The 26,024-nt window shown below is 43.3% G+C and overlaps 1 protein-coding gene and 1 non-coding gene across 3 annotated transcripts in view; both read left to right on the top strand.

Moving 5' to 3' along the window:
- Snrnp40 (small nuclear ribonucleoprotein U5 subunit 40) overlaps nt 1–26,024 on the top strand; it is a 39,159-nt gene that overhangs the window by 7,455 nt on the left and 5,680 nt on the right. The window contains exons 4-9 of one of the 2 annotated variants that reach the window (XM_052717166.1): nt 1,578–1,743; nt 2,036–2,125; nt 13,950–14,072; nt 19,102–19,222; nt 22,919–23,001; nt 24,195–24,256. In XM_052717166.1, the coding sequence (XP_052573126.1) occupies nt 1,578–1,743; nt 2,036–2,125; nt 13,950–14,072; nt 19,102–19,222; nt 22,919–23,001; nt 24,195–24,256 (645 nt within the window). The remainder of the gene's footprint in view (nt 1–1,577; nt 1,744–2,035; nt 2,126–13,949; nt 14,073–19,101; nt 19,223–22,918; nt 23,002–24,194; nt 24,257–26,024) is intronic. The other variant, XM_052717167.1, reaches the window with a different exon arrangement.
- Nucleotides 25,701–25,839, top strand: LOC128098086 (small nucleolar RNA SNORA48). The gene has a single exon (XR_008214118.1). It is a non-coding gene; the product is annotated as a small nucleolar RNA SNORA48 (small nucleolar RNA).

Raw genomic sequence — 26,024 nt, 5'->3', positions numbered from 1 at the left:
TTACAGGTGTTTGACACTGTACCTGCCTTGTTTTACATTTCTGATCTCAAATTTTGCAATGTTACGTACATTAAGTCAAAATTACATTACATTTTAAATTAAGAAAGTATTACAAGGGACTGAGAGACAGCTCAGGATAAGAGCATGTCTTAGTTAGTGTTTCTATTGCTATGAAGAGACACCATGACCACAGCAACTCTGTTTTGTTTGTTTTTCGAGGCAGGGTTTCTCTGTGTAGGTAGACCAGGATGGCCTCAAACTCAGAGACCCACCTGCCTCTGCCTCCTGAGTGCTGAAATTAAAGGCGGGCGCCACCACTGCCTAACAGCCATAGCAACTCTTATAAAGAGAAACATTTAATTGGGGCTGGCTTATATTTCAGAGACTTAGTCCATTATCGTCATGGCAAGAAGCCTGGCAGCATGCAGGCAGACATGGTGCTGGAGAAGTAGCTGGGAGTTCCACATCTGGATCCACAGGCAGCAGGAAGAGAGAGTGACACTGGGCCTGGCTGGAGCATCTGAGACCTCACAACCTGCCCCCAGTGACACACTTTTTCCAGCAAGGCCACACCTCCTAATACTGCCACTCCTTATGAGCCTTTGGGGACCATTTTCATTCAAACCATCAGAAAACACTTGCTGCTCTTGCAGAGGACCCAGGTCAGCCCCCAGAACCCACATTCTGGCCAACAACTTTCAATAACTTGAATTCCAAAGCATCTAACACCCTCTTCTGGCCTCTGGACACTACACACGTATGGCCCAAACTTATAAGCAACACATTTATTAGAAATAAATAATTTTTTCTTCAGCATTGTAATGGGCATTGTTACATGTACTCCAATCTCAGCTCTTGGACGGTAATGGGCAGGAGCATCTTGTGTTCAAGACTTGCCTGGGCTACATAGCACAGTTCTGTCTGAAAGGAAAAAGAGGGCATTGTAAAATCAAGTTTAATGTAGAAATCATTCCCAGAGACAGAACAAACGGTTAGAATTGCTCAGCTCTGAAATCTAGAACTACTGCAGTTGGCCTCACCTCCACCACAGCAGGAAGTGTGTAAATACATCTGTGTGAGAGAGTATTGTATCCATGTGTATCACAAAGAAGGAAAAGATTGATTGATAAAACCGCTATATTGGTTGTGTGGTGTGGGTCAACCTGATAGTGAATCCAGAAAGTGAATAGGATTGCCAAAGACAGGATGAGGCACCCTGGATTCATGAGCTAATTCACAGTGCAGGAGGCAGTGAGCTGGAAGAATTTGACACATTTTGGCAAGTGAAAAAGATTTTTGTCTCTCCCACCCCCCTTTTTTTTGTTTTGAGATTTATCTTTTTTACTTATATAGGTGTTTTGCCTGCCTGTATGTCTGTGCACCATATACATGCAGTACCTGTGGAGGTCAAAGAGGGCATCAGATCCCCTGGAACTAGAGTTACAGCTGGTTGTGGGCCTTTATATGGGTGCTGGGAGTCAAACCCAGGTCCTCTGGAGGAGCAGTCAGTGCTCTTAACCACTGACGTGACTCCAGCCCCTATTGTTTGTCTTACATCTTTTGTGTTCCTCTTCTAGCATGCTCTTCTCAGCATCAACAGATAAAACTGTGGCCGTGTGGGATAGTGAAACGGGCGAGAGGGTTAAAAGGCTGAAGGGACATACTTCCTTTGTGAACTCCTGTTATCCAGCCAGGCGGGGCCCCCAGCTTGTCTGCACTGGCAGCGACGATGGTACAGTTAAGGTAGGTATTATCTCGTCTGTGTTGCAGTTGAGTTGACAGAATATAAACTTTATCTTGTCTTTATACCAATGTTGTACTCTTCTCTTAGTTTTAACTCATTTTCCAGAGCACACTTAAAAATTTACCAATTAATATAATACCCTAGAGAATTCTGTTAGAACCATAGAATATATTGCTACTTGCGATCAATGGACTGTGTGGATTTGATTCATGGCTCAGCAGTTCACCTTGAACAGTTCACTCTCTGAGCTTCGTTTTCTTAATCTTTTCTTTTTTTTTCCCCTGAGACAAGGTTTCTCTATATAGCTCTGGTTGTCCTGGAACTCCCTCTGTGGACCAGGCTGGCCTCATGAGCCGCCACCACCTGGTATACTTTCTTAATGTAAGTGTCTTACAAGGTTGCTATGAAATTACAGGTGTCTAAAAAGCTCAGCAAACGGTCACAGTGGCCTAGGATGGGAACTTACAGATCATTTAATTTGATGATTCCCAAGCTGTCTCTGTTAAGATTACCTGGAGAACCTACTAAAAATACCCAGAGTAGAGCTAGTGTGCTGGCCAACCTCAGCTGTGTAGTGAGACAGTCTCAAAACACAGATAATAAGCCGGGCGGTGGTGGCGCACACCTGTAATCCCAGCACTCGGGAGGCAGAAGCAGGTGAATCTCTGTGAGTTCAAGGCCAGCCAGCACTGTTAAACAGAGAAACCCTGCTCAAAAAAAGAAGACAGATAACAACAGTAAAAACACCCCAAGTGTTGTTACTTTTGGAGAATGGTCATCCTGAGCTGTCTAGCCAGGCTCTGTCTCAAGAAAAAGAACTAAGTAAGTAGCAAGGAAGTAAAAACCAATCAGAACCTGGTTCAGTGAGTCCAGAATGGCCATCAGAATATTTAGACTGTTATTTCACTGAGACTTCAGAGTCCATGATTTCATCCAGCATGCTCATGTCACAAAATAAAACGCAGCCTACAAACAAGGGGAAAATAGCAATCAGGTTACCTCAAAGACATGATGCTTCATAGTATCAACTGATGCATGAGTTTCACATACATGTCCTTACACTATGTTCATACACACACACTCACACGTGCAAACACGCACACATGCATACTACTTTACCCCCTTCTCTGGCTGCCACATTCCCTGGCTGTTGCTTTTTTTGTTTAACTTATTTTATATGTGTGATTGTTTTGTCTGCATGTTTGTACATGTGCAACATACATTTCTAGTTCTCCATAAGAACAGTAAGTGTGGGGCTGGAGAGATGGCTTAGCTGTCCTTGTAAAGTGCCAGGGTTTGATTCCCAGCACCCACATGATGGCTCACAGATTTTTGTTACTCCAGTTCTGGAGGATCAGGTTATAGTCAGAAGTTTTCCTGTGTCCCACCCGGCCTGCGGTCGGGACAAATCTCTCCCATTCACATTCCAAAGCTGCTTAGTAAACACACAGAGGCTTATATTATTTACAAACTGGATGGCCTATGGTGCAAGCTTCTTGCTAGCTAGCTCTTACAACTTATCCCATTTCTATTTATCTATAAGTTGTCGTGTGGCTTCACGGCTTACCGCGTGGCTAAGCGGCTCTCAGCGCCTCTTCCGCCTCCCCTTTCCTCTTTTTCTCTCTCCAGTTGGAATGTACCGCCTAACCTTATTCTGCCTCACCATTGGCCAAGCAGCTTTATGTATCAACCAATCAGAGCAACACATAGTCACAGCATATAGAAAGACATCCCACAGCACTTCCCCTTTTCTGTCTAATCAAAAAGGTTTTAATTTTAACATAGTAAAATTACATATAATAAAACAGTTATCAAGCAAGAATTACAGTTTTAATATCTAGTCTATATTTGGCATATTTAAAGAAAATATTATATCTATCCTATATTTGTGAGTCTAAGGTTTTATATCTAATTTATCTTTTATCATAACCAAGGAAAATTATAACTATCTAGTCTTGAACTACACCAAAGACCCCAGAAGGATATAATATTACCTAAGTCAACAGGAAGTGCATTGTAAGCAGCTTCCAAAAATCTAAAATGACAGAGATAGCTGGTTGCCTGGACAGTCATTCAAAGTTCCTCTGCAATGTTGAGGGGCATCCATTTTAACCCATAGGCCTAGTCTCTCAGTCACCTTTTCCTGTGTCCTGTAGAATGTCTGGCAGTCTCCTCTGTGAAACAGGAACCTGAAGGACCATTTCACCTTGTTTTGGCAAATTCAGTGGTCATTTTCCTATGGGTCCTATATGTCCAGTTTATACAACATCAGGTGGCCTCTTCTAACCTCTGCTGCCACCAGGCAGATACAAATACAGACATGCAAACAAACCACTCATACACATAAAATAAATAAATCTAAAAGTGAAAAAGAAAAGAGCTCTTAACTGCTGAGCAATCTCTCTGGTCTCTAATTTTTATCTTGTTATTGTTTTTAATTTTAAGACAGAATCTCAGGAAGTTGCCCAAGTTGGCCCTGAACTCCCTTTGTAGCCCAAGCTAGCTTTGAACTCTCAATCCTCTTCTACTACCTTCTAAGTAGTTGAGATTATAGGCCTGTCTTAGGGTTTCTAGTATTGCGGTGAAACACCATGACCAAAAGCAAATTTTGGAGGAAAGAATTTATGTGGCTTACACTTCTACATTGTAGTCCATCACTGAAGGAAGCCAGGACAGGAACTCAAACCAGACAAAAACTTGGAGGGCAGGAACTGATACAGAGGCCATGGAGGGCTGCTTACTGGCTTGTTCCCCATAGCTTGTTCAGCCTGCTTTCTTTTTTTTTTTTTTTTTTTTTTTTTTTTTTTTTTGGTTTTTCGAGACAGGGTTTCTCTGTGTAGCTTTGCGCCTTTCCTGGGACTCACTTGGTAGCCCAGGCTGGCCTCGAACTCACAGAGATCCGCCTGGCTCTGCCTCCCGAGTGCTGGGATTAAAGGCGTGCGCCACCACCGCCCGGCCAGCCTGCTTTCTTTTTTTCTTTTTTTTTGTTTTTTTTTTGTTTTTTTTGTTTTTCGAGACAGGGTTTCTCTGTGTAGCTTTGCGCCTTTCCTGGAACTCGCTTTGGAGACCAGGCTGGCCTCGAACTCACAGAGATCCGCCTGCCTCTGCCTCCCGAGTGCTGGGATTAAAGGCGTGCGCCACCACCGCCCGGCCAGCCTGCTTTCTTATAGAACCCAGGACCACCCACCCACAATGGGCTGGGCCTTCCCCCATCAATCACCAATTAAGAAAATTCCCTACAAGCCTGCCTGTGGTCTGATCTTATTGACATATTTTCTCAATTAAAACTCCCTCGTCTAGCTTGTGTCAAAGTTGACATAAAAACTAACAGGCACAAAGCCTGTATCACCAGGCCCTTGCTTGCATGTTATTTATTCGTTTATTTTGTTGGTGCTAGTGGTTGGAACACAGGACCTCACAAGTGCTAGGGACTTACTCTACCACTGAGTTTTCACCCTGCTACTTTTTCAGTGGAATCTTATAGTAATAAATTGGGGCTGGAGAGATGTTTCAGCAGTTAAGAGCACGTGTTGCTCTTGCAGAGGACCCGGGTTTGGTTCCCAACACCCACGTGGTGACTAATAACCATATGTAACTTTGGTTTGGGGGGATCTAATGTCCTCTTAAGAGCACTGCATCTATGTGGTGCATAGACACACATGCAGGCAAATCATTCATACACATAAAATATATAAACCTTTAAAAATAAAATAAAGGTGGTGATTCTGATATGTTTGATTATATATCTTGACATGTTCTGTGCTGAATGATATTCTATGCTGTATCACTTGTGGTTTGCAAGTCTGGAACCCTAGGTTAGCTGTACTGAATTTGGAATCTTTTGTTTTGGTTTTTGTTTTTTGAGACAGGGTTTCTCGGTGCAGCTTTGGTGCCTATCCTGGATATCACTCTGTAGACCAGGCTGGCCTGGAACTCACAGAGATCCACCTAACTGCCTCCTGAGTGCTGGGATTAAAGGTGTGTGCCACCACTGCCCGGCCTGAATTTAGAATCTTAAGGGTGAAATTTATTATTTTGTGTGTGTGTGCATACGTAAGTGCATGAGTTGTCCAGAAGACTCTGCCTGATCCCCTGGAGCTGGAGTTACAGGTAGTTGTGAGCCACTTGGGTCCTTTGGAAGCTCAATAGGAACTCTTAGTAGCTGAGCTGTCTCTTTAGCCCCATTAACAAGTGTTGTTAAGGGCCTGCTATAGTGAGTGCAATAGATAGGAACTTGTTCTTGTTTGTATTCTTTCCTTTTCTCTTTGATTTTGCCTTTCCCCCTTTCTCCTCATGGTTCTCTTTGGGTCCTTTAAACTTTTTCTTTTTTCTAGTAAAAGGAACAATTTATTGCTCAAAGCAGTAGCTACAGATTCATTTTATGTGTATAAATGTTTCACCTGTGTATATGTCTGTGTGTGCTGTGTCCATACCTTGTTCCCACACAGATCAAAAGAAGGCATTGGATCTCCTGGAACTAGCATTACAAATGGTTGTAAAGCACCGTGTGGATGTTGGGACTCAAACCCAGGTCCTCCACAAGAGCAGTGCATGCTCTTAACTTCTGAGCCCCCTCCCCAGCCCCATCAAAGTAGCATTTTGTGAAATGGGCAATATGTCATATCACCTAAAGATGACTACTTTTCGTATAGTCTTTTTTTCCCCAGATTTATTTTATGTTTTTATTTATTATATGTATGTATGTGAGTATGTGCACATGTATGCAGATACCCTGCGACTAAAGTTGCAGGCACTTGGTGAGCTCCATGTGGGCGTTGGGAATTGAACCAGGGTCCTCTGGAAGACCAACTAGAACTAGTGCTCTTAACCACTGAGCCAGCCCTCCAGGCCTCTGTGTAGTTCTTCAGTTTGAATTTATTTGAAGACATCGAGCAAACTTTTTTATAAGAATGGGTTCTTTTTTTTGGTTTTTTGAGATAGGGTTTCTTTGTGTAGCTTTGCGCCTTTCCTGGAATTTACTTTGTAGACCAGGCTGGCCTCGAACTCACAGAGATCCACCTGCCTCTGCCTCCAAGTGCTGGGATTAAAGGCATGCGCTACCACTGCCCGGTGGGAATGGGTTCTTAATGATAGGGTCTCAATATATAGTAAGTAAGAAGGTCAGACCAGCGTGGGTGAGGAGAGGACCTTCGTAAGGCCAACCAAAATGGGAGTGACAGTTTAATGGGGAGGGGGGGAGATACCCACAAAGGTAAAGGGTTGAAGAGAGTTTGGGAAATTGGTTACACTCAAGGAGCCTGATCAAATAAGTAAAAATATTTAGTATCATAAGAAATGGAGTTTTCAGCACACAAAAAAGGAGAGAAAACTAAATGAGTCACCTGATGCTGGTTCAAAGAAGAAGAATCAGTGTGAGCTTTCATCTTTAGTTTATAAGCTGATAATCTAAACTGAGTCCTTGTTTCAGGAGAAAACATTTTGGGTAAGTGGCAAATCTCCAGTGGGATTCAGTCTATGAACTCTTGATATGTTGGGGGCGTGGATACTGGACTAGGGGTAATGGCAGTCAGTGTGAATCTTGCCGGCTGTGCACAAAGCCCTGGATTTGATCTCCAGCACAGCATTAATCAGGCCTGGTGCACACTGGAATCCCAGCACATGGGAGAGGAACATCGGAGGGTCAGAATTTTTTTTTTTTGAGCTGAGGACCGAACCCAGGGCCTTGTGCTTGCTAGGCAAGCGCTCTACCACTGAACTAAATCCCCAACCCCATTATTTATTTTTAAGATTTATTTATTTTATTATGTATGCCTGCAGCTCAGAAGAGAGCACCAGATCTCATTATAGATGGTTGTGAGCCACCATGTGGTTGCTGGGACTTGAACTCAAGACCTCTGGAAGAGCAGCCAGTGCTCTTAACCTCTGAGCCATTTCTCCAGCCCATGGAGGGTCAGAATTTTAAAGTCATCATCCACTACTTGGCTAATTTGAGGCCAGCCTAGGATACATCAGACCTTGTTTCAAAAAACAAAAGGGAGAGGGGTCTGTGTGTGTACAGGCATATGTTCTGAAGTATACACACATTGCCCAGCTTTATACTGAGAAGGCTTAGAAGCAATAAGACCCTACTTGATCCACTGAGAATCACTCAGGGTCTCAAGTGTACTAGAGAGGTGCTCACCTCTGAGCTACATCCCAGCTTCATGTCTTGGTCTTTGTTTTTTGTTTTTCTGTATATCCCTGGCTATTCTGGAACTCACTCTGTAGACCAGGCTGGCCTGGAACTCAGAGATCCACCTACCTCTGCCTCCTGAGTGCTGGGATTAAAGGCATGTGCTACCCTGCCTGACTTTTTTTTGAGTTATATCTTGGTCTTTTAATACCATTTGCCAATGAACAAAGCCAAGACTCTTCTTATATTAGGCCTCGTCAAGGAAAATACTTTAAGATAAGCCTAGAAAATCTTGTACAAAAATTTCTAGGCAAATGATGCAATTGAATGTTATTAGTAATGAGGCAGAATTGTGAGCTGTTTTCTAGTACTTGATATAGATGTGTTACTATTTCTTTGATATTCTTACCAAAGATAAATCTTCACTGTCACCAAAGCAATATCAGACAAATCCAAGTGCAGAGAGGAAAATTCCTGTGGTCTTTACAAGTGACGGGGCCCGAAAGTGCAAGGAAAATCTGAGAGAAGCTGAAAAGACATGACAGATTTAACACAGAATTCCAAATGGAATCTTGGTGTCTTTTTTAGAAGGGTAGGTGGGTAGTGGTTAAGTGTGAATGGCATTTGAGCATGGGGTAAGCATGTTTCTTGGTTTCTTAAGTTGATGGCACACTGAGGTTCAGTAGTTGACATTTGTGGGACACACATTAGGAGGTGTTGGGGGGATGAGGCACTAGTCAGCAATTCACTCTAAATGATTTCAGGGAACAAAGAAAAAATTCTCTTCCAACTTTTCAGGAAGTTTGTGATTATTTCAAGATTTTTAAATTATTTTAATCAAACTTTAAGTGGTTACCATACCTTTTAGGTTAAAGACAGATTGGCGCCAGGCGTTGGGGTACACACCTATAATCCCAGTACACAGGAGGCTGAGGCAAGGAAATGGTGAGTTTCAGACTAGCCTGGGCTACATAGTGAATCTCTGCCTCAAAAAGAAAAAAAAGAGGGGGGAAAAATAAGGGACAAAGATTATTTTGATCTGTATAAAGATTGTCTGTTGAGACAAAGGTTCATCATGTATGAGAGCTGGATGATCAAGGCCTTGACTTCCAAACTAAGAAGTTTATACTCGTTCTGGAGGATTATACAGCTAAGTGTCTGGTTTTTTTTTTTTTTGTTTAAAAAAAAAGGAAAGGAAAGCACTCTTTTCTCAGGTTTCTCTTTCCTATAGATTTTTCTACTTGAGATAAAATGTAAATTCATCACTGAAATCTTAAAAAGCTAGACTGGGGCTGGAACTCAGTGTAGAGTCCTTGAATGGCATGCGCAGGGTCTTTGGTTTACTCTCTAGCACTTAAAAGAAATGAAATAATTCAAAATTAAGGTGACTTTGATTCCTGAACATTTCATCATCCCCACAGAAACCCAACTAAGTCATTCTTATATTCCTATATTCCAGCCCCTGGCAACTTCTGACCTTTCTGTGTCTCTCACTTACCTGCTCTGGACATTCCCTACAAATAAAATGAGACCAGCTACAATCTCAGTGTGTGTGTGTGTGGGGGGGGGGGGGGGGTCTCACATTTGAGGTCAACCTGGGCTACTTTCCTGTACAGTATGGAGAATGATCTGTGGTGGCTATACCTTTGGTTTTGAATGGGTTTATTAAGTACATAACAAGCAAATGTAGAAGAACAAATAGTAGGTAGCACAAACAGCAAATAGCAAAACATCCTCAAATTAGTTTATAATGGCCAGCAGAGACACCCTAAGTAGCCTGCTTGAGAAGGCAGACAAATGTAACATTATCAATTCAGAGTTCACACAAACGCCCAGCAGACGTCAGCGGGGAAGTTGGGGTATACTGCTGGAGTTCCTCACTGAGCTTCTGGCTTCTCACTCCCACTGCAGGCCCTTTGTATAATGGGATAACGGTGACTCTATTGGAGTCGGTTACCTTCTAGCTGTTCTCAAAGGCATGGATTTCAATTCCCTGAACTGCTTGCTGTTTCCCCACTACAGAAGGGGTTTGGAGGAGACAACAAAGGCCTCTCCACTCCAGGAGTCCACTTTCCACAAGCACAGCACAGAGTACCAGTGTCATTTACATTACAGCTACATGGTACAACAGTCTCACTCTTTCCAGGGCTGGGGTAAAGTGCTTTTTGGTGCAAGCATGGGGACCAGAGTTCAGATCCCTACCACCCAAGTAAGAAAGATGGTGGGCCTGGTGATCTACTGTAATTCTAGTGCCCTGGTGGTAGAGTCAGGGAATCCATGGAACAAGCTGGCTAGTGAGACTAGCTGAAATGGCCAGCTCAGGGTTTAGAGACTCCATCTCAGTATGTAAGGTGGAGAGGCACCTGATGACAGCCTTTGGCTTCCACAAGCAGATTCATAAGTGTTTATGTGTCACACACTCGTACATGCATCACGAGTGCACACTACACACACGTGTGCAAAAACTTTTTTTTGCAGCTGAATGAATATAGTGATATAGTTCTGTGATCATGGTGCTTGTGATTGGGAAGCAGGGAGATAAGGAACTCTTGAGTTTTTTGGTTTACTTTTTGAGACACGGACCTACTGTGTAGACAGGCCTCACCTCAGAACTCTTGTTCCTCCTGTCTAGGCCTCCTGGGTACTGGGATTTCAGGTGTGGGTTCCGAGGCTTGAGTCTTGCTGTGTTGCGGGCTGGTCTCCCGAGTTCAGATGATCCTGCTGTGTACTTCTGTGCCTGGCACTTTGGTTGAGGTTGGCTGGTTGATTGATTGGTTTCCAGTCAGGGACTTATTGTGTAGTACAGACCAGCCTGAGGTTGACAGTGACCTACCTCAGCCTCCTGGGTGCTGAGATTATAGGTAGCCTGGGTTACATGGTGAGTTCCTGTCCCAAAAAAATAAAATAAATAAAATCATTATCCTAATGAGTAACAGTGTTGTTTGTGGTGGTTTTGTTTGTTGCTTTCTTTTGGTTTTTTGTTTTATTTTTATTTTCTTTTTTTTAAACAGGTTCTCAGTATAGCCCTGGCTGTCCTTGAAGTCACTATGTAAACCAGGCTCGTCTCTAACCCACAGAGACCTGTGGGCCTCTGCAGTGTGTACCTCTATGCCCAGAATAACAGTGTTTTTATTTAATTTCCTTTATGAATTATAGAGTTGAGCTTTTCATGTTCTTTTTGAGGTTTTGTTTTTGTTTTTTGTTTTTGTTTTTTTTTTTTTTTTTGGTTGGGTTTTTGTGCTGGCCATTTTTTTTTTAAATCAGTTTGACACAAACTAGAGTCATTTGGGAAAAGGGACTTGATTGAGAAAATATCTTTGTATGGTCAGTTATAGGCAAATATGTGATGTATTTTCTTAATTGATGATTGATATAGGAGAGTCCTGCCCACTGTGGGTGGTGCCACCACCTAGGCTGCTGGTCCTAGTTGCTATAAAAAAACAGACTGGCTGGGTGGTGGTGGTGCATGCCTTTAATCCCAGCACTTGGGAGGCAGAGGCAGGTGGGTCTCCGTGAGTTCGAGGCCAGCCTGGTCTACAAATGAAGTTTCAGGACAGCCAGGACTGTTAAACAGAGAAACCCTGTCTCAAAACAAAACAAAAACAATTTTTTCAAAAAACAAAAATAAAATAGGCTGAGCAAGCCAATAAGCAGCACCCATCCAAGGCTTCTGCATCAGCTCCTACCTGCAGGTTCCTGCCCTGCTTGGGATCCTGTCCTGACTGTCCTTAGTGACAGGCTGTTACCTGAAAGTATAAACTGAAATAAATTCTTTCCTCTGCAAGTTACTTTTGGTCACAGGGTGTTATCACAGCAATAGAAACCCTAACTGAGAAGTTTCAGAATATTCCTTTACACTGAGTGAAGATGTGTCACTGTGATTGGTTTAATAAAGAGCTGAATGGCCAATAGCTAGGCAAGAAGAGGTTAGGTGGGACTTCTCGGGACAGAGAAAACTGGAGGGAAGAAGAAAGATGGAGTCGCCAGCTAGATGTAGAGGAAGCAGGACATGCAAGAGGAGAGGTAAAAGACACGAGCCACATTGCAGCGTGTAGATGAATAGAAATGGGTTAATTTAAGTTGTAAGAGCTAGTTAGAAACAAGCCTAAGCTAAGACCAAGCTTTCATAATAATAAGTCTCCACGTCGTTATTGGGGAGCTGGCTGTACAGAGGAAGGCTTACTACACTAAGGCAATTTTGAGACGGCCTCAGGTAGGCCATATAGACCTCAAACTTGCACTACAACTTCTCCTGCTGCCTCCACCTCCTAAGTATTTGTGGGTGTGTCCATGACTGGGTGTTTACATTTATAGAAGTGAAAGCAACGGGTCAGCTTTCAGGAGTTCCCTCTTCCCACCTACTTTGTGAGACAGTCTCTCACTGAACCTGGGGCTCACCTACTGAGAAGATTAGCTGACCACAAGCCTCAGGGATCTTCCTGCTCCGCCTCCTGAGCGCTAGACTCATAGGTGAACTACTGTGCCAGCTTTTTCATGGGTGCCGGAGATCTATCTGAACCCAGGTACTCGCATATCGAGCAGACAATTTATCCACTGAGTCACCTTCCTGTCTTTCTTTTTTAAATTTCACCTATTTGTTTATGTGCACACCATGACAAGCACCTGGAGGCCAGAGGACAACTTGGAGAAGTCAGTTCTCGCCTGTCGTGTGGCTTCCAAGGATCAAACTCAGGTCATCAGGCTTGACAACAAGCACCTTTACCCACTGAGTCATTATCTTATAACCAGCCCTCTTTGGGGTTTTTGAAGCAGGATCTCACTCTAGCCCTAGCTGACCTAGACCCCATTCTATGGTCCTCTTGGCCATTTTTATATCTTAGGAGTAAGGTTTATTCTATTTCTTTACCTGTTTGTTAATTTGCTGTTTGTATTGTATGTGTGGTATGTGTATATGTATGTCTCAAAAAATAAGATGACATACACTTACACACACACACACAGAAATATTTGAAGTAAGCAGATAGAGAAATTTCAATCTGTGTGCATGTTAACTATGGTTTTGGTTTTTTTTCACACTTTGGGAGGCCTGTGGGATTTTTTTCTTGTTTTGGGGTTTTTTGTTGTTGTTGTTTTGTTTTGTTTTTTTTCAGGTAATGAAACAGGCTGCAGTGTGGCCTAGAGAGCTCTTGGGCTTAAGCAGTTGGTTTGGCTCAACCCCCTCAGAAGCTGGGAATATTAGGTTTATTCACACTTTCACAAAAGAATCTGAGCCAAGCTGTGGCATGTGTCTTTAGTATCAGCTACTTGGGAGACAGAGACAATAGGAATCCTTGAGGCCGGGAGTTTGGGGCCCTGTATGGCAACAAGACCCTGTCTTTAGAGAAGCAGAGTGAGACAGAGAAACTGAAAATACTACTAATATGACTTGTTCTTCAGGCTTCATTGTGTGAGAAAAGTGATCCTCACTTCATGAGGTACTCTTGTTTCATACTGAAAGCACTGGAGGAGACAGTAGTGAGATCAAGACAGTCTATGTTACGGCCCTTCAAAGTCAGGCGTCAGCCTAGAACGGCAGACTGTGCTTGAGTGCAGAGGATGGGGTATAAACTGAGGTGACATATGACCTGCCTCTTTTCTGAATAATCAGACTACAGTCTTAAGTGTCTTCTAGGTCTTATCTTTCCCTGACACTTGTTTGTGCGTGGTTCGTTTGTACATTTTATATGGTTCTGGTTGTGTAGGATTTATTTATTTTTATTTTATGTGTATAGGTGTGTTGTCTGCATGTCTGTCTGTATACTACTTCCGTTCCTGGTGCTATGGAGGCCAGAAGAGGGAGTCAGATCCTTTGGAACTGACTGCCCTGTAGGTGCTAGGAATTGAACTTGGGTCTTCTGGAAGAGCAGCCAATGCTCTTAGTCACTAAGTCATCTCTGTAGCCTCCATCCTGTTTATTTTAAAGCTTATCAGACGTGGCCTTGTAGGCAAGCTTGGCTGTTTAATAATTCACTGCTTTAAACTTCTATTTTGGGTGGGAAGGTGGGCATCAGGCCGTGCTGTGTGATTGCTCCTGAGAATGATGTTACTGATGGTGCCTGTTTTCTGCTTCAGCTTTGGGACATCCGGAAGAAAGCAGCTATCCAGACATTTCAGAACACATACCAGGTGTTAGCTGTCACCTTCAATGACACAAGCGATCAGATTATCTCTGGTGGAATAGACAATGATATTAAGGTATGGTTGTTTATATCATATTTACCTTTCACGAATAATCTTTTTAAAAATTTGAGATTATAGGAGGTTGGCACTTAATGCCAACTAAAAGGAAGATAATGACCTGAAACTCACTTTCTTTTGTCCTGCTCTAATTACTCCCTAATCAAAGGTTACAGGTAAATGTATCTGGGCTAATATAATTGCCGTCAAGGACCAGGTGGTTAATATGAAGTGTGCAATCCTTGGGTGGAGGGGAACTATGAAAAATCAGAGTATGGCCAAGCCTGGTAGTGTACACCTTTAATCCTAACACTCAGGAGGCAGAGAGGCAGGCAAATCTCTTGAGTTCAAGGCCAGCCTGGTTTACAGAGTGAGTTCCAGGACAGTTGGAGCTACATAGAGACCCTTTCTCGGAAAAAGAATGCAGAGTGTAATCATTCCCTGACTAGATATTTGTTTATTCATTTTTAATTACACTTATTTCTGTGTGTGGAGGACAGAGAACAATTTGCAGTCAGTTCTCCCCTCTCACCTGTCTTGTGAGTCCCAGGAATTGAACTCATAGACTGTCAGCTTTGGTAGCAGGTACCTTGACCTACTGAACCTTCTCACCCCACAAAAGACATTGAAAATCATTTTTAGGGGCTGGAGAGATGGCTCAGAGGTTAAGAGCACTGCTTGCTCTTCCAAAGGTCCTGAGTTCAATTCCCAGTAACCACATGGTGGCTCACAATCATCTGTGATGAGATCTGGTGCCTTCTTCTGACCTGCAGGGATACGTGCAGACAGAACACTGTATACATAATAAATAAATAAATCTTAAAAAAAAAAATCGTTTTTAGCTCTCTGGTCTAATGAGACAGGGATTGGTCTCTGATCAGTCTCTACTGTCCTCCCTCATTATAGTTATTTTTGACACTGGAAAGGAAGTTTTCTAAGCTTTTCCAAGAAGAGAACTTGACATTGGGGAAGGGCCATGGAGCGACCATTTGGCAGTGCAGTGTCACTCAAGCTTTCAAGGAAATTGTCTTAAATTCCAGCCATTTTCTGCTTTTGTGATTGCCGCGTCTTCTTCAGCTCCTGTAAGCCCCAGTTTCCTTGAGTGAACAGCTAAGGTCAACAGTGAGAGCAGCGCCTGCCTCACTCGTACTTGCTTGGTGCCTGAGAAAGTGGTGAGCCTCCCTCCGTGTGGATGCTGGGAATTGAACCTGGGTCCTTGCAAGAATAGCAAGTGCTCTTAACCACTGAACCGACTCTCCAGCCCCCCCGAGTCTACCTCATTTACAGGCTCCATTCTTCCAGGTCCCACTGCCTCTAGAGCAGTCACAGATAGTGCCCTGTTGCTTGATAAAAATAACAGGCAAAAGCAAGAAGAGGGTTTATTCTGGCTCATGGTTTGACCATCCCCGCCCCCTTACAGCCTCCTTTTCTCCCCCTTCCCTGTGTGCAGTCTTTCACTGCCATTGTTCCCCAGTGAGTTTTCCTAGATGCTGCTCTTGCTGTGTGCACTTTACCCAAGCAAATCTCGTTCGTGTCTGACTGTGCTCTCCACCCTGGGTGTATTCCCCACCCAGATCTTCAGCTTCATGCTTTAACAGTTAGCACAGTGCTTTCCAGAACAGGTGGTGCCCACTGACAGGAATGACTGGATACTGCTTAGACACACAAAAGTAAGTTAATGTCTTAAAGCCACGGTACTTTGTATACTCTTTAAGGTGCTGCTGGGAGCCAGGGAGATGGCTCAGTGGGTGAAGGCACCCGACAGCAAGCCTGACCACCTGCTCAGTCCCTAGAGCCCGTGTGATGGAGAGAACCGACTCCTGAGTTGTCCTCTGACCTCTCCCTGTGCAAGCCATTTAGAGGCTTGCGTGTGCTCTCTAAGTAAATAACGAAAGGTGAAAAAATTAAAGATGCTACTTTGGTATGTACCTGTAAAAATTTTTGCATAGATTTCCTATGGCTGTCAAAAACTGTCATCTCTATAATCCTAGCATCGGAAGGCTGGGGCAGGAGGATCACAAGCTTGAGGACAACCTGGGCCACATAGTAAGACCTTGTCTCAAAAAACAACAGAACAAATCTGGTAAATAACCAGAATGTAAGACAACTTCCAGCCTCCTTGGAGTTTACAGTGTTGCGCTCTGTGTCAAGCCCATCCCTGACATCTGTCAACCATTGATCTCTTTGTCCTGTAGTTCCTTTTCCAGAATACTTGGGGTGTATGATTGTGTAGCTTTTGGGGGGCTAGCTTCTTTTCAGTTAAGCTACGAGAATTTGATTCTCCTGTCTTCACCATGGGGGCAGACAAGCCGAAGAAGGCCTGTGTTTGTCTTCTAATGCAGTGTGGATGCTGCTGCTGCTGGGCCTTCTGCGTGTTACAGTGTAGTACAGGCTAAAGGTCTACCTGGTCCTTGTGTAGTTTCTGTCTTCTCAGAGACAGTGTGTTATACCTTCTCTTATTGCAGGTCTCTGCAGAGAATAAATCCTAGCCATTGTATGTTGATATATACCAGTTTTAATCTGAAATTTGAACTTATCTCAGATATGAGAGACCTACAAATATAGTCCAATGAATACTGGTTGAATTTAGCTCTGTGTTCAAAACTATCCTTCCCTGTGTTTTTGGAAAGTGTCCTGATCCTCATAGCCCTGCAGCCTTCATCTCTCTAAACTAAGTTTTGGTTTGGCGTTCACTTGTTTTGTTTGAGACAGTAGATCTGTAGCTCTGGCTGACCTTGAACTCACAGGTATTCCTCTGCCTCTGCCTCCTAATACTGAGATTAAAGGTGTGTAGTACCATACCTGGCTTGTTTTGTTTATTTGGGAGGTAGGTTCTCCTCCCATCTTAACCTTCTGAATGCTGGCATTGTAGGCATGTGTCTAAACATTGAAAGTGAGGTTTTTAAAGTGTATGTGTGTGTGTGTGTGTGTGTGTGTGTGTGTGTGTGTGTGTGTGTGTGTGTGTATACATGTACATCCTTTAGGAGACAGAATAGGGTGTCTGATCCCTTGGAGCTAAGTTAACCTTAGTTGTTAGCCACTCAATGTGGGTCCCTGGAAAGTGACCCAGGGTACTTTGCATCGGATACTCTGGAGCAGGAAGTTCTCTTAACCTACACACACCTTTCTGAATAAAAGAAAGTGCTGTGCTTTAGGGGACATCAGATATTTTATTTATTTAGAAAAAAGTATGTGGCAGTATTAAATGAAGTTTTTTATGATACCAATGACCTTCACAAAACTGCTAATCTTTTTCCTGTGACATCCAGGCTATTTCTGTTTCTGTTAACGTTTATTTTTACATATTTGCTTAATCGCCTGTTATGTAAATATTTTTGTATTTTGGCTTTAGAGTTATTTTTAGGAACTGCTCAGTAATATTTAGAGCCTGCCATATACCAGGCATATGCAAAGCATTCTTATTTGTAATCTTTCAGAAGGGGAGAGCACTTGCCTAGTGTGCTTGGGGCCCTACGTTCAATCTCTAGCACTACAAAGAATATAAAAGACAGACAGACAGACAGAAGACGTGCAGATACTGTTGGGCCTAGAGATGTAATCAGTGGTAGGGCACAAAACCCCAGACTTGAACCTCAGCAATGAACAAAGGGCAGAACTCCTAGATAGGTATTTTTGTGTCTGTCTTCCAGAGGAGGCTCAAAGGGCTCTTTGCATAAATATGCTTTTCATTTCCTTTTTTCTAAATGTATATATACACATATACATACATACATACATACATCTATCATACATACATATTGTTCCTATATACATATTATAACATAAGATGAAAAATCTTAACTTTTCCAATTTCATGTTTACTTTATATAATTTTGGGCTTTGTTTTCATTTTGTTTTGTGTGACTCAGTTTCCTGATTGTGTCCCTGGTTGGCATGGAGCTTACAGCAATCCTGCCTCTGTCTCTAATGATGTTCCCACATACATCACTACGCCTAGCTTTGTCTACTTTTATCTGTAGGAGGTTTTTTAGTTTTGTTTTGAGACCTCTGGCCTCAAATGCACTATATAGCTAAGGGTATCATTGAACTTCTGATCCTCCTGCTTCTCCTCCCAAGTACTAGAATTCAGGGGTGCACTTAGCTTTTTTTTCTTTCTTTCCGAGACAGGGTTTCTCTGTGTAGTTCTGGCTGTCCTTGAACTCACTTTGTAAACCAGGCTGGCCTCAAACTCATAGAGATCTGCCTGCCTCTGCCTCCCGAGTACTGGGATTAAAGGCATGCACCACTACCTGGCTTTTATGATTTTTTTGAGATGGTCTTTTAGTAAGTTAGTTGGAACTCTATGTTATTCAAGCTACCTCAAATTCAAAATCCTTCATCTGCCTCCTGAGTGCTGTAATTAGACATACACCACTAAGCCTGGCATCTGGTTTATATAGTCGTTTTTCTCTCTCTCTTTTTTTTTCTTTTTTTTTTTTTTTAGATTTTTAGACTTTATTTGATGTGTGTGAGTATTTTGCCTGCATGTGCACATATATGTGCACCACATATGTGCCAGGTGCTGGAGGAGGTCAGAAGAGGGATTCCCCTGCAACTAAAATTACAGATAGTTATGAACCACCATGTGAATGCTCGAAACCAAACCCAGTTCCTAAACAAGAACAGCAAATACTCAACCTCTGAGTCATTTCTCCAGACTCTGGTTTGTTTGGTTTATTTGTTTGTTATTTAAGACAAGGTCTCTCTGTGTGGCCCTGTTTGTGCTGGAACTATCTCTGTAGACCAGACTGGCCTTGAACTCACAGAGATCTGCCTCCTGCTTCTGCCTCCAGAGTGCTGGGATTAAAGTCATGAACCACCATGCCCGGACTTCTCTGCTTTTTTTTTTTTTTTTTTTTTTTTTTTGATAGTGTCTATATAGTCCTGCCTGTCCGGAACTCACTATGTAGACCAAGCGATTTTGATCTCAAAATCACTGAGATCCTCCTGCCTCTGTGTGCTGGGCTTAAAGGTGTACACTACCATACCTGGCCTTTCTTTGCTATTTTTCAGTTTGAATCCTGAGTGCAATTTTGTGTTTTTACAGGTTTGGGACCTGCGTCAAAACAAATTAACCTACACCATGAGAGGCCATGCAGATTCCGTAACTGGCTTGAGTTTAAGCTCTGAGGGATCTTATCTCTTGTCCAATGCAATGGACAATACAGGTAACTTTGGAGAACAAAGCAGTTCTGGGGCTAGTGTCTGTTGACCCTGAAGGGGGCGGGGTTAGTATTAAATAATGTGTACTGGGGAAGCAGTGACAGGACTCAGCTAGTTAAGCTGCCTGCATTCAGACTAGATTACTTGAGTTTGCTCCTGGACTCATGCTAAAAGGAGAGTCAGCCGGGCGGTGATGGCGCACATCTTTAATCCCAGCACCTGGGAGACAGAGGCAGGCGGAATGGAAGTCCAGGAAAAAGGGAGGCTGACATTTCACCTGTCAGCTAGGAGACTGTTTAGGTGAGATGATCTAGAATCCAGGACTGTAGTCCTAAAGCTCCTGTGTAGTTCAAACAGTTTTACACACAGCATTTCTCCTCTCTGTAATTCAGGGTTTTTGTTTTTGTTTGTTTGTTTGTTTGTTTTGAGGTTTACACTTTATTTATTTATTTAATTCAGGCATTTCTATGTAGGTAAAATCATAGAGGGCTGGATTTTGCCTTTCTGTTGTGGAATAATCTTTTTGTACTTTGCGAAAAAGTGTCACTGTGATTGGTTTAATAAAAAGCTAAATGACTAATAGCTAGGCAGGATATTCAGGGCAGAGAGAACGCTGGGAAGAAGGGTGGAGACGCCAGGAAAGATGGAGGAAGCAGGAAACCAGGATGGACAATACATAGATGAGGTAACCAAGCCACAAGCTTGGGGCAGGACATAGATTAATAGAAATGGGTTAATTTAAGTTATAAGAGCTAGGCCTGGCAGTGGTGGCACATGCCTTTAATTCCAGCATCCGGAAGGCAGATCCAGGCCGATCTCTGTAAGTTCAAGGCCAGCCTGGTCTACAGAGCGAGATCCAGGACAGGCACCAAAACTACACAGAGAAATCCTGTCTTGAAAAACAGAAACAAAAAAAATGTTGTAAGAGCTAGTTAGAAACAAGCCTAACCTATCAGCCGAGCCTTCATAATTAATAATAAGTCTCTGTGTCATGATTTGGGAGCTGCTGGCAGGACAGAAACACTTGATATACGTGGCACCCCATGTGGGGCACTAAATGAAGCATTTATCTAATTATTCTTTATCAATAAAAACTTAAGAGTCAGATATCAGAGTAGGAACCTGAATGATCAGAGAATCGGCCAGTGACTTGCTCTCTCTCATTCCTCAGTCCAAAAAGGCAGAGACTCACTCTAAGCCCTGCCCTACTACTTCCTTTTGTCTATCTGTCCTCACTCCTCCAAAACCTCTATGGTTAATTTTGGTCAACTGGTAGCTAACTGCACCCTCTGATTCAAAGCAAACTTTATTGGTAGTCTCGGGAGTGTTAGAATGCAATCAAAATATCACACCACACCTTTCAGCTCTGGTATGCTATAACTCCAAACAGACTACAAGAAACCTCGGCTGAGCAGCTGAGTGAGAAGGATGACCATTTGGTGTCCATTGAGGCATTTCTGGGTACTCTTCTCTGGCGATTGTCTGCCTTCTCAGTAGCATTGATCTGAGACAAAGTCCTCAGGAAAACACCTCAGCATTCTGGATTTACAAGCACATTCTCTTACACTTTCTCTTTGCTTGTTCTTGAGTAGGAGTGTGGGTTTACTATAGTAAAATGGACAGTAGTGAGTTTGGGAAGGCCATTGGGAATGCTATAGGTTTGTAGGAACTAAAACACACTGGTTGACATTTTGTGACAAAGTAGGTGCTTGGCATGTAACGGGTACTCAATAAGTCTTTATTGAATGGATAGGTGTCTTCACTTCCTCATTGTATTCTCACATCAGTAGTAAACTTTCCTGTGTAGCTGCCCTTGCTGTATAATGGCTCTAGTTACTGTTTACAGTGGATGAGTGAGATGTGTGTCCTCATCTCAGTGGACTTAACCATTGACGAGGTGTTAGGACAGTAAGGAATGAAGGTTCCCTAAATAATTATTAACATAATAAGAATTGGGCAGTGGTGGCGCACGCCTTTAATCCCAGAACTCAGGAGGTAGAGCCAGGCGGATCTCTGTGAGTTCGAGACCAGCCTGGTCTACAGAGTGAGATCCAGGACAGGTACCAAAACTACTCAGAGAAACCCTGTCTCGGACAAAAAACCAAAAAAAAAAAAAAAGAAAGAAAGAAAGAAAAAAGAAAAGAGAGAAGAAAAGTTGTTATGGTTATCTTTGAAATAGGCTTATTTTTTAAAAAGCTCAAAGTTACCCTTAGGTGGATCTGTGGTCTGGTCTACATAGTCAGTTCCAGGATAGCCAGGACTACTACACAGAGAAACTCTGTCTCAAAAAACAAAAACAAAAACAAAAGAAAAAGATAGACTCAGGAGAGAGAGGCAGGCAGATCTCCGAGTTTGAGGCCAGTCTGGTCTACAGAGCAAGTTCAGGACAGCCAGAGCTGTTACACAGAGAAACTGTCTAGAAAAACAAAAAAATGTTTACCTCAGCTACATATTCTAGGTCAGCCTGGGCTACACAAGACTGTATCCAAAATATATATATATATATATATATATATATATATATATATATATATATATATATATATATATGTTTTTTGTTGTTTTTCTTTTCCTTAATTTTACAGAGCAGGAAGCCAAGAAGTGTTCTCACTTTACCTGGCATTACCCGTGTATCTATATAAGATACAAAATTAGATTTAGAGTTTGTGGTTTCTGAGGCGAGATTGTATGATAGAGCACTCACCTGGCATATTATGTGAGACCCTGGATTAAATCCCCAGCACCTAAGGATGGAGATGGTGTTCCTGTGTCCTGGGGTTGGGGGACAGTGTTCATGTGTCCTGGAGATGGGGACATGTGTTCATGTGGATATTATGAAGATAGTGTGCATGTGTCCTAATTCTCATTGCAGTGGTTTTTTGCTGTAGTTGACCTTATTCAAGTTGAGACTGTCAAAGCACCCGTCAAATTAAAGGAAAGCTGAGTCTTTATAGATGTGTCGTCACACCAGTCAGTGGCATTTAGATTGTCATATGGAGGTGGGGTGCTGACTCAGCTAATAAAGTGCCTGTTGTTCAAACATGAGGACCTGAATTCAGTTCCCTGGCACCTAGGTAAAACCCAGACATCTGTAACCCAACCACCACCCCACCTCCCACCCCATCCCCACCTCCCCCACCCCCGCACTGGGCTACAAGGGCATCCGTGGAGCTCACTGGCCAGCTAGTCTAGCCAATCAGCTCAGTGAACCCTGTTTCCAAAAATAAGGTAGAAGCTGAACATGGTGGTTCACACTTTTAATCCTAGCACTTGGGAAGCAGAGGCAGGGGGTTCTCTGTGAATTCAAGGCTAGCCTTATTGATCTACATAGAGAGTTCCAGGCCAGGGAGGGTTGTTACACAGAGAAATCCTGTCTCAAAAAAAAAAAAAAAGAAAGAAAGAAAGAAAGAAAAGAAACCAGGTGGTGGTGGTGCAGGCCTTTAATCCCAGTACTCAGGAGACAGAGGCAGGTGGATCTCTGAGTTCGAGGCCAGCCTGGGCTACAGAGTGAGTTCCAGGAAAGGCTCCAAAGCTACACAGAGAAACCCTGTCTCAAAAAAGAAAAGGGAAAAAAAGGAGCCTTAGCAATTAGTATTGTGTTGTTTGGACCTCCTCACCCAGGAGACAGTATTTGTTACTGACATGGAAGCTGCTGGCCACAGTTGTGTTTGTTGCTTGACTGACGTGGATTTGCTTTGTAGTGCGTGTCTGGGATGTCCGGCCCTTTGCTCCCAAAGAGAGATGCGTGAAGATATTTCAAGGAAATGTGCACAACTTTGAGAAGGTGAGTGGTACTTGCCACGGGGTTGGTTTTACCGTCCATTTGATCTGAAGAATCATTCATTTATAGTGATGCTAAGGATAGAGAGAGAGGTGTTGTCCCACTGAGGAGGAGTGAAGTCTGGTAACCATCGTCATCGGAGCTGCCCTCTCTCCCACCTCAGCCTCCCGTGTGCTCAGATTGTGGGAGCATGCCCCCACACCTGGGTCAGGGCTCTTCTCGACAGAGGTAGTAGCACCAGTGCAGAATGGTGGGGAAGGCAGCCACATGGGTAGATAGCACTGGGGCCCAGCCTGACTTCAGTGCCTCCCTCCCTAACAGGGCCTTGAGTTAGTGTCTGTGGGCCCCAGACTCCCATTGCTGTCACCCAGATGACAGCTGTTAGAGCCTGGGTCCGTACCCGATCCCTTGTAATCACAATGGCCTGAGTTCAAGAGAGTTTTTCTCAAACCCTCAAGTGTCCAGTCAGCTCCTTTGGAAGCCACGTTTTCTGTCATTGAGTTTCTTAAGAGAGATTAATGATTTTCTTTTGAGAGTTCACTGAGATTGTTTTACCTTATAAATCAAATCTGATTTTTGTTGGGTTTGGGTTTTTTTTTTTTCTGTCAAGATAAAGCAAAGAAGAGTAAAAAAACAAAAAAGATAAAATTTGTAAATGTTTTAATGAGAATCAAGATAAGTGGAGCAAAGGGAGCCTTTGTTTAAAGACAGAACAAATTTTCGTTGCCGGGTTTGTTCTTCATAACTGTAGGTTAAGCATTTCTGCATCTAGTTGTCGTGTGGTATAAAATTACAAAGCAGGCTGGAGAGATGACTCAGCAGGTAAGAGCACTGGCTGCTCCTCCAGAGGACCAGGGTTTCGTTCCCACCCGCCGCCTGGCAGCTCACAGACGTCTGTAACTCCAGTCCCAGGGGTAGGACGCCCTCTTCTGGCTTCCTCAGTCATCAGGCACACATCAGGCATACCTGCAGACCAAACACCTAAAATAATACACATAAAATAATAAGATAACTATTTAAAGAAAAGTAAGTAAAATTATAAAGCATGCTGTTTGGAGCAGGAATATATTAGCTGGTGTTTGTTCTGGGGAGACACTCAAAGCCCAGTAGCAAATTTCAAGTCAGTTATAGCAAGCAGGAGTATAGCAAGAGGAGTTTGGCATAATAACGGTCCTGTGCATTGTTACTCATTACAGAACCTCCTGCGGTGTTCTTGGTCACCTGATGGAAGCAAGATAGCTGCTGGTTCAGCAGACAGGTAAGGCGTCCTGGGTAGAAGGTGGAGAACGATGCGGCTGGTTGGGTCTCGAATTTAATGCGTGGATGTGAAGACAACAGATGTACTTACCCAAGGGGCTAAGGGGCTCGCAGAGATGAAGCCGTGGGAAGATAAAGGGCTTAAAGCCCATGTTGGACAAACTTAGAGTTCTCTATCTCTCTTTACATTTTAACCCTTTGTATCTGTTGGGAACTCAAAATCTTCCTAGTCTCCCAGTCTTCTGCCATACTTTCCTTCATTCGGTACATTTGAGGCTGTCCTTTCCAGGCTCAAATCCCAGTGCTGTATTCTCATGATCTGTTAACCTCCCCCTGCATTCTCATCCCAGCTTCTCCCCACCTCCCTCCCTACTCTCTGCTGCAGCTCTGAGCTTTCCCTGGCGTTTGAGTGTGCGCTCGTTGGCGTTTGAGTGTGCGCTCTCTCTCTCTCTCTCTCTCTCTCTCTCGTCTCTTTAACATAACACATGTTGTTCTTTCCTGTAGTCACACTTCATATTTTATTCGTATTTCCCCCTTCTTACATTTAGACAAACATTGGGATATCCCTGTGAATTGCTCTCAGTAGTCAGGGGTTGAGTCTTGACATTCTCTGTAAACTCAGGGTACTGCTAGTTGGTGCTTGAATTCTTATAAGCACTTGCTAACTATCTCAAGAATGAATTCCTAGGTCAAAGATAGCAGTCAAATCCCACCCTTGTGTCAACCCAACAATTGGTCATAGCTACCAGTGTTGAAGATGATTCAGAGCCAGAACTGGGCTCCATGGAATGTGCCAACATTGCTGAGTGAAATGGGCTGGGTGTTGTCCATCTCTGCCAAATGAATAGACCAATGCTTTCTTACATGTGAACTTAAACTGGTTCAAGGCCTTATGTTGTGAATGAGAGACAGAAGGGAGAGAATTCACCCGTCAGATGCTGTTGTTTCTAGTGTCTGTGGTGGTGTGTACTTGGGAGGGAATGGGGTGAGGACAATGCACTTGTAGAGACTCCACAGACTCGGTGGTAGAGGCCTGTAAGCAGGATTCTTCCCTAGCTCATAGCCGACAGCACACTTGAGGATTCCCGTTGGGAACATGCTTAGAAATTTGTTTTTGTTTTTGCCAAGACATGGTCTCCGAATGTAGCTCTGGCTGTCCTGAAACTTACTCTGTACACCAGACTGGTCTTTAACTCACAGAGATACATCTGCCTCTGCCTCCCAAGAACTTGGGTTTAAAGACGTGCACCACTACACATGGCCTGGTTTGTGCGTGGAAATTTTTTAAGTCCTTTTTTCTCCCAAACAAATTTAATGTTAGGAGAACTGGACAAGTATTCAGGGTGTTTGGGGCAAGTGGATACCTAAGAGAAACAGTGCTATATTGATGGTTTGAGTCTACCCTAAGAGATTTTCTATTATGAAGAAAAAAAAAAACTTAACCCTGCCCCCGGCAATGGGCAGAGACACCTTGGTGGTGGTGGTGTTCTATCAGCCAGGGGCAGAGCAGATGGCAGTCCTTTGTTCATCCTAGCTTGATGCCTGGCTTGGTGGACAAAGCTGTTACATGCCTAGGACACGTTAAAAAAAACTAACAAGGGGCTGGTTAAGAGCACAGCCTGTTCTGTTATCCAGAACAGGCTGCAACGATACACACCTGGAGCCCCAGCACTCAGGAGGATGAGGCACAAGAATCGCCAGTCCTGGGCCAGCCTGCACTACATTACTGAGACACTGCCAAAAAAAGAAGAAGGTGGGGGGGCACATGC

The sequence above is a fragment of the Peromyscus californicus genome, unplaced genomic scaffold, assembly GCF_007827085.1.
Source record: "Peromyscus californicus insignis strain IS unplaced genomic scaffold, ASM782708v3 Scaffold_5__1_contigs__length_169319896, whole genome shotgun sequence".
Classification (NCBI taxonomy): Eukaryota; Metazoa; Chordata; class Mammalia; order Rodentia; family Cricetidae; genus Peromyscus; species Peromyscus californicus.
The sequence above is the reverse complement of the archived record's forward strand: the minus strand, read 5'-3'. Positions and strand labels throughout refer to the sequence as shown.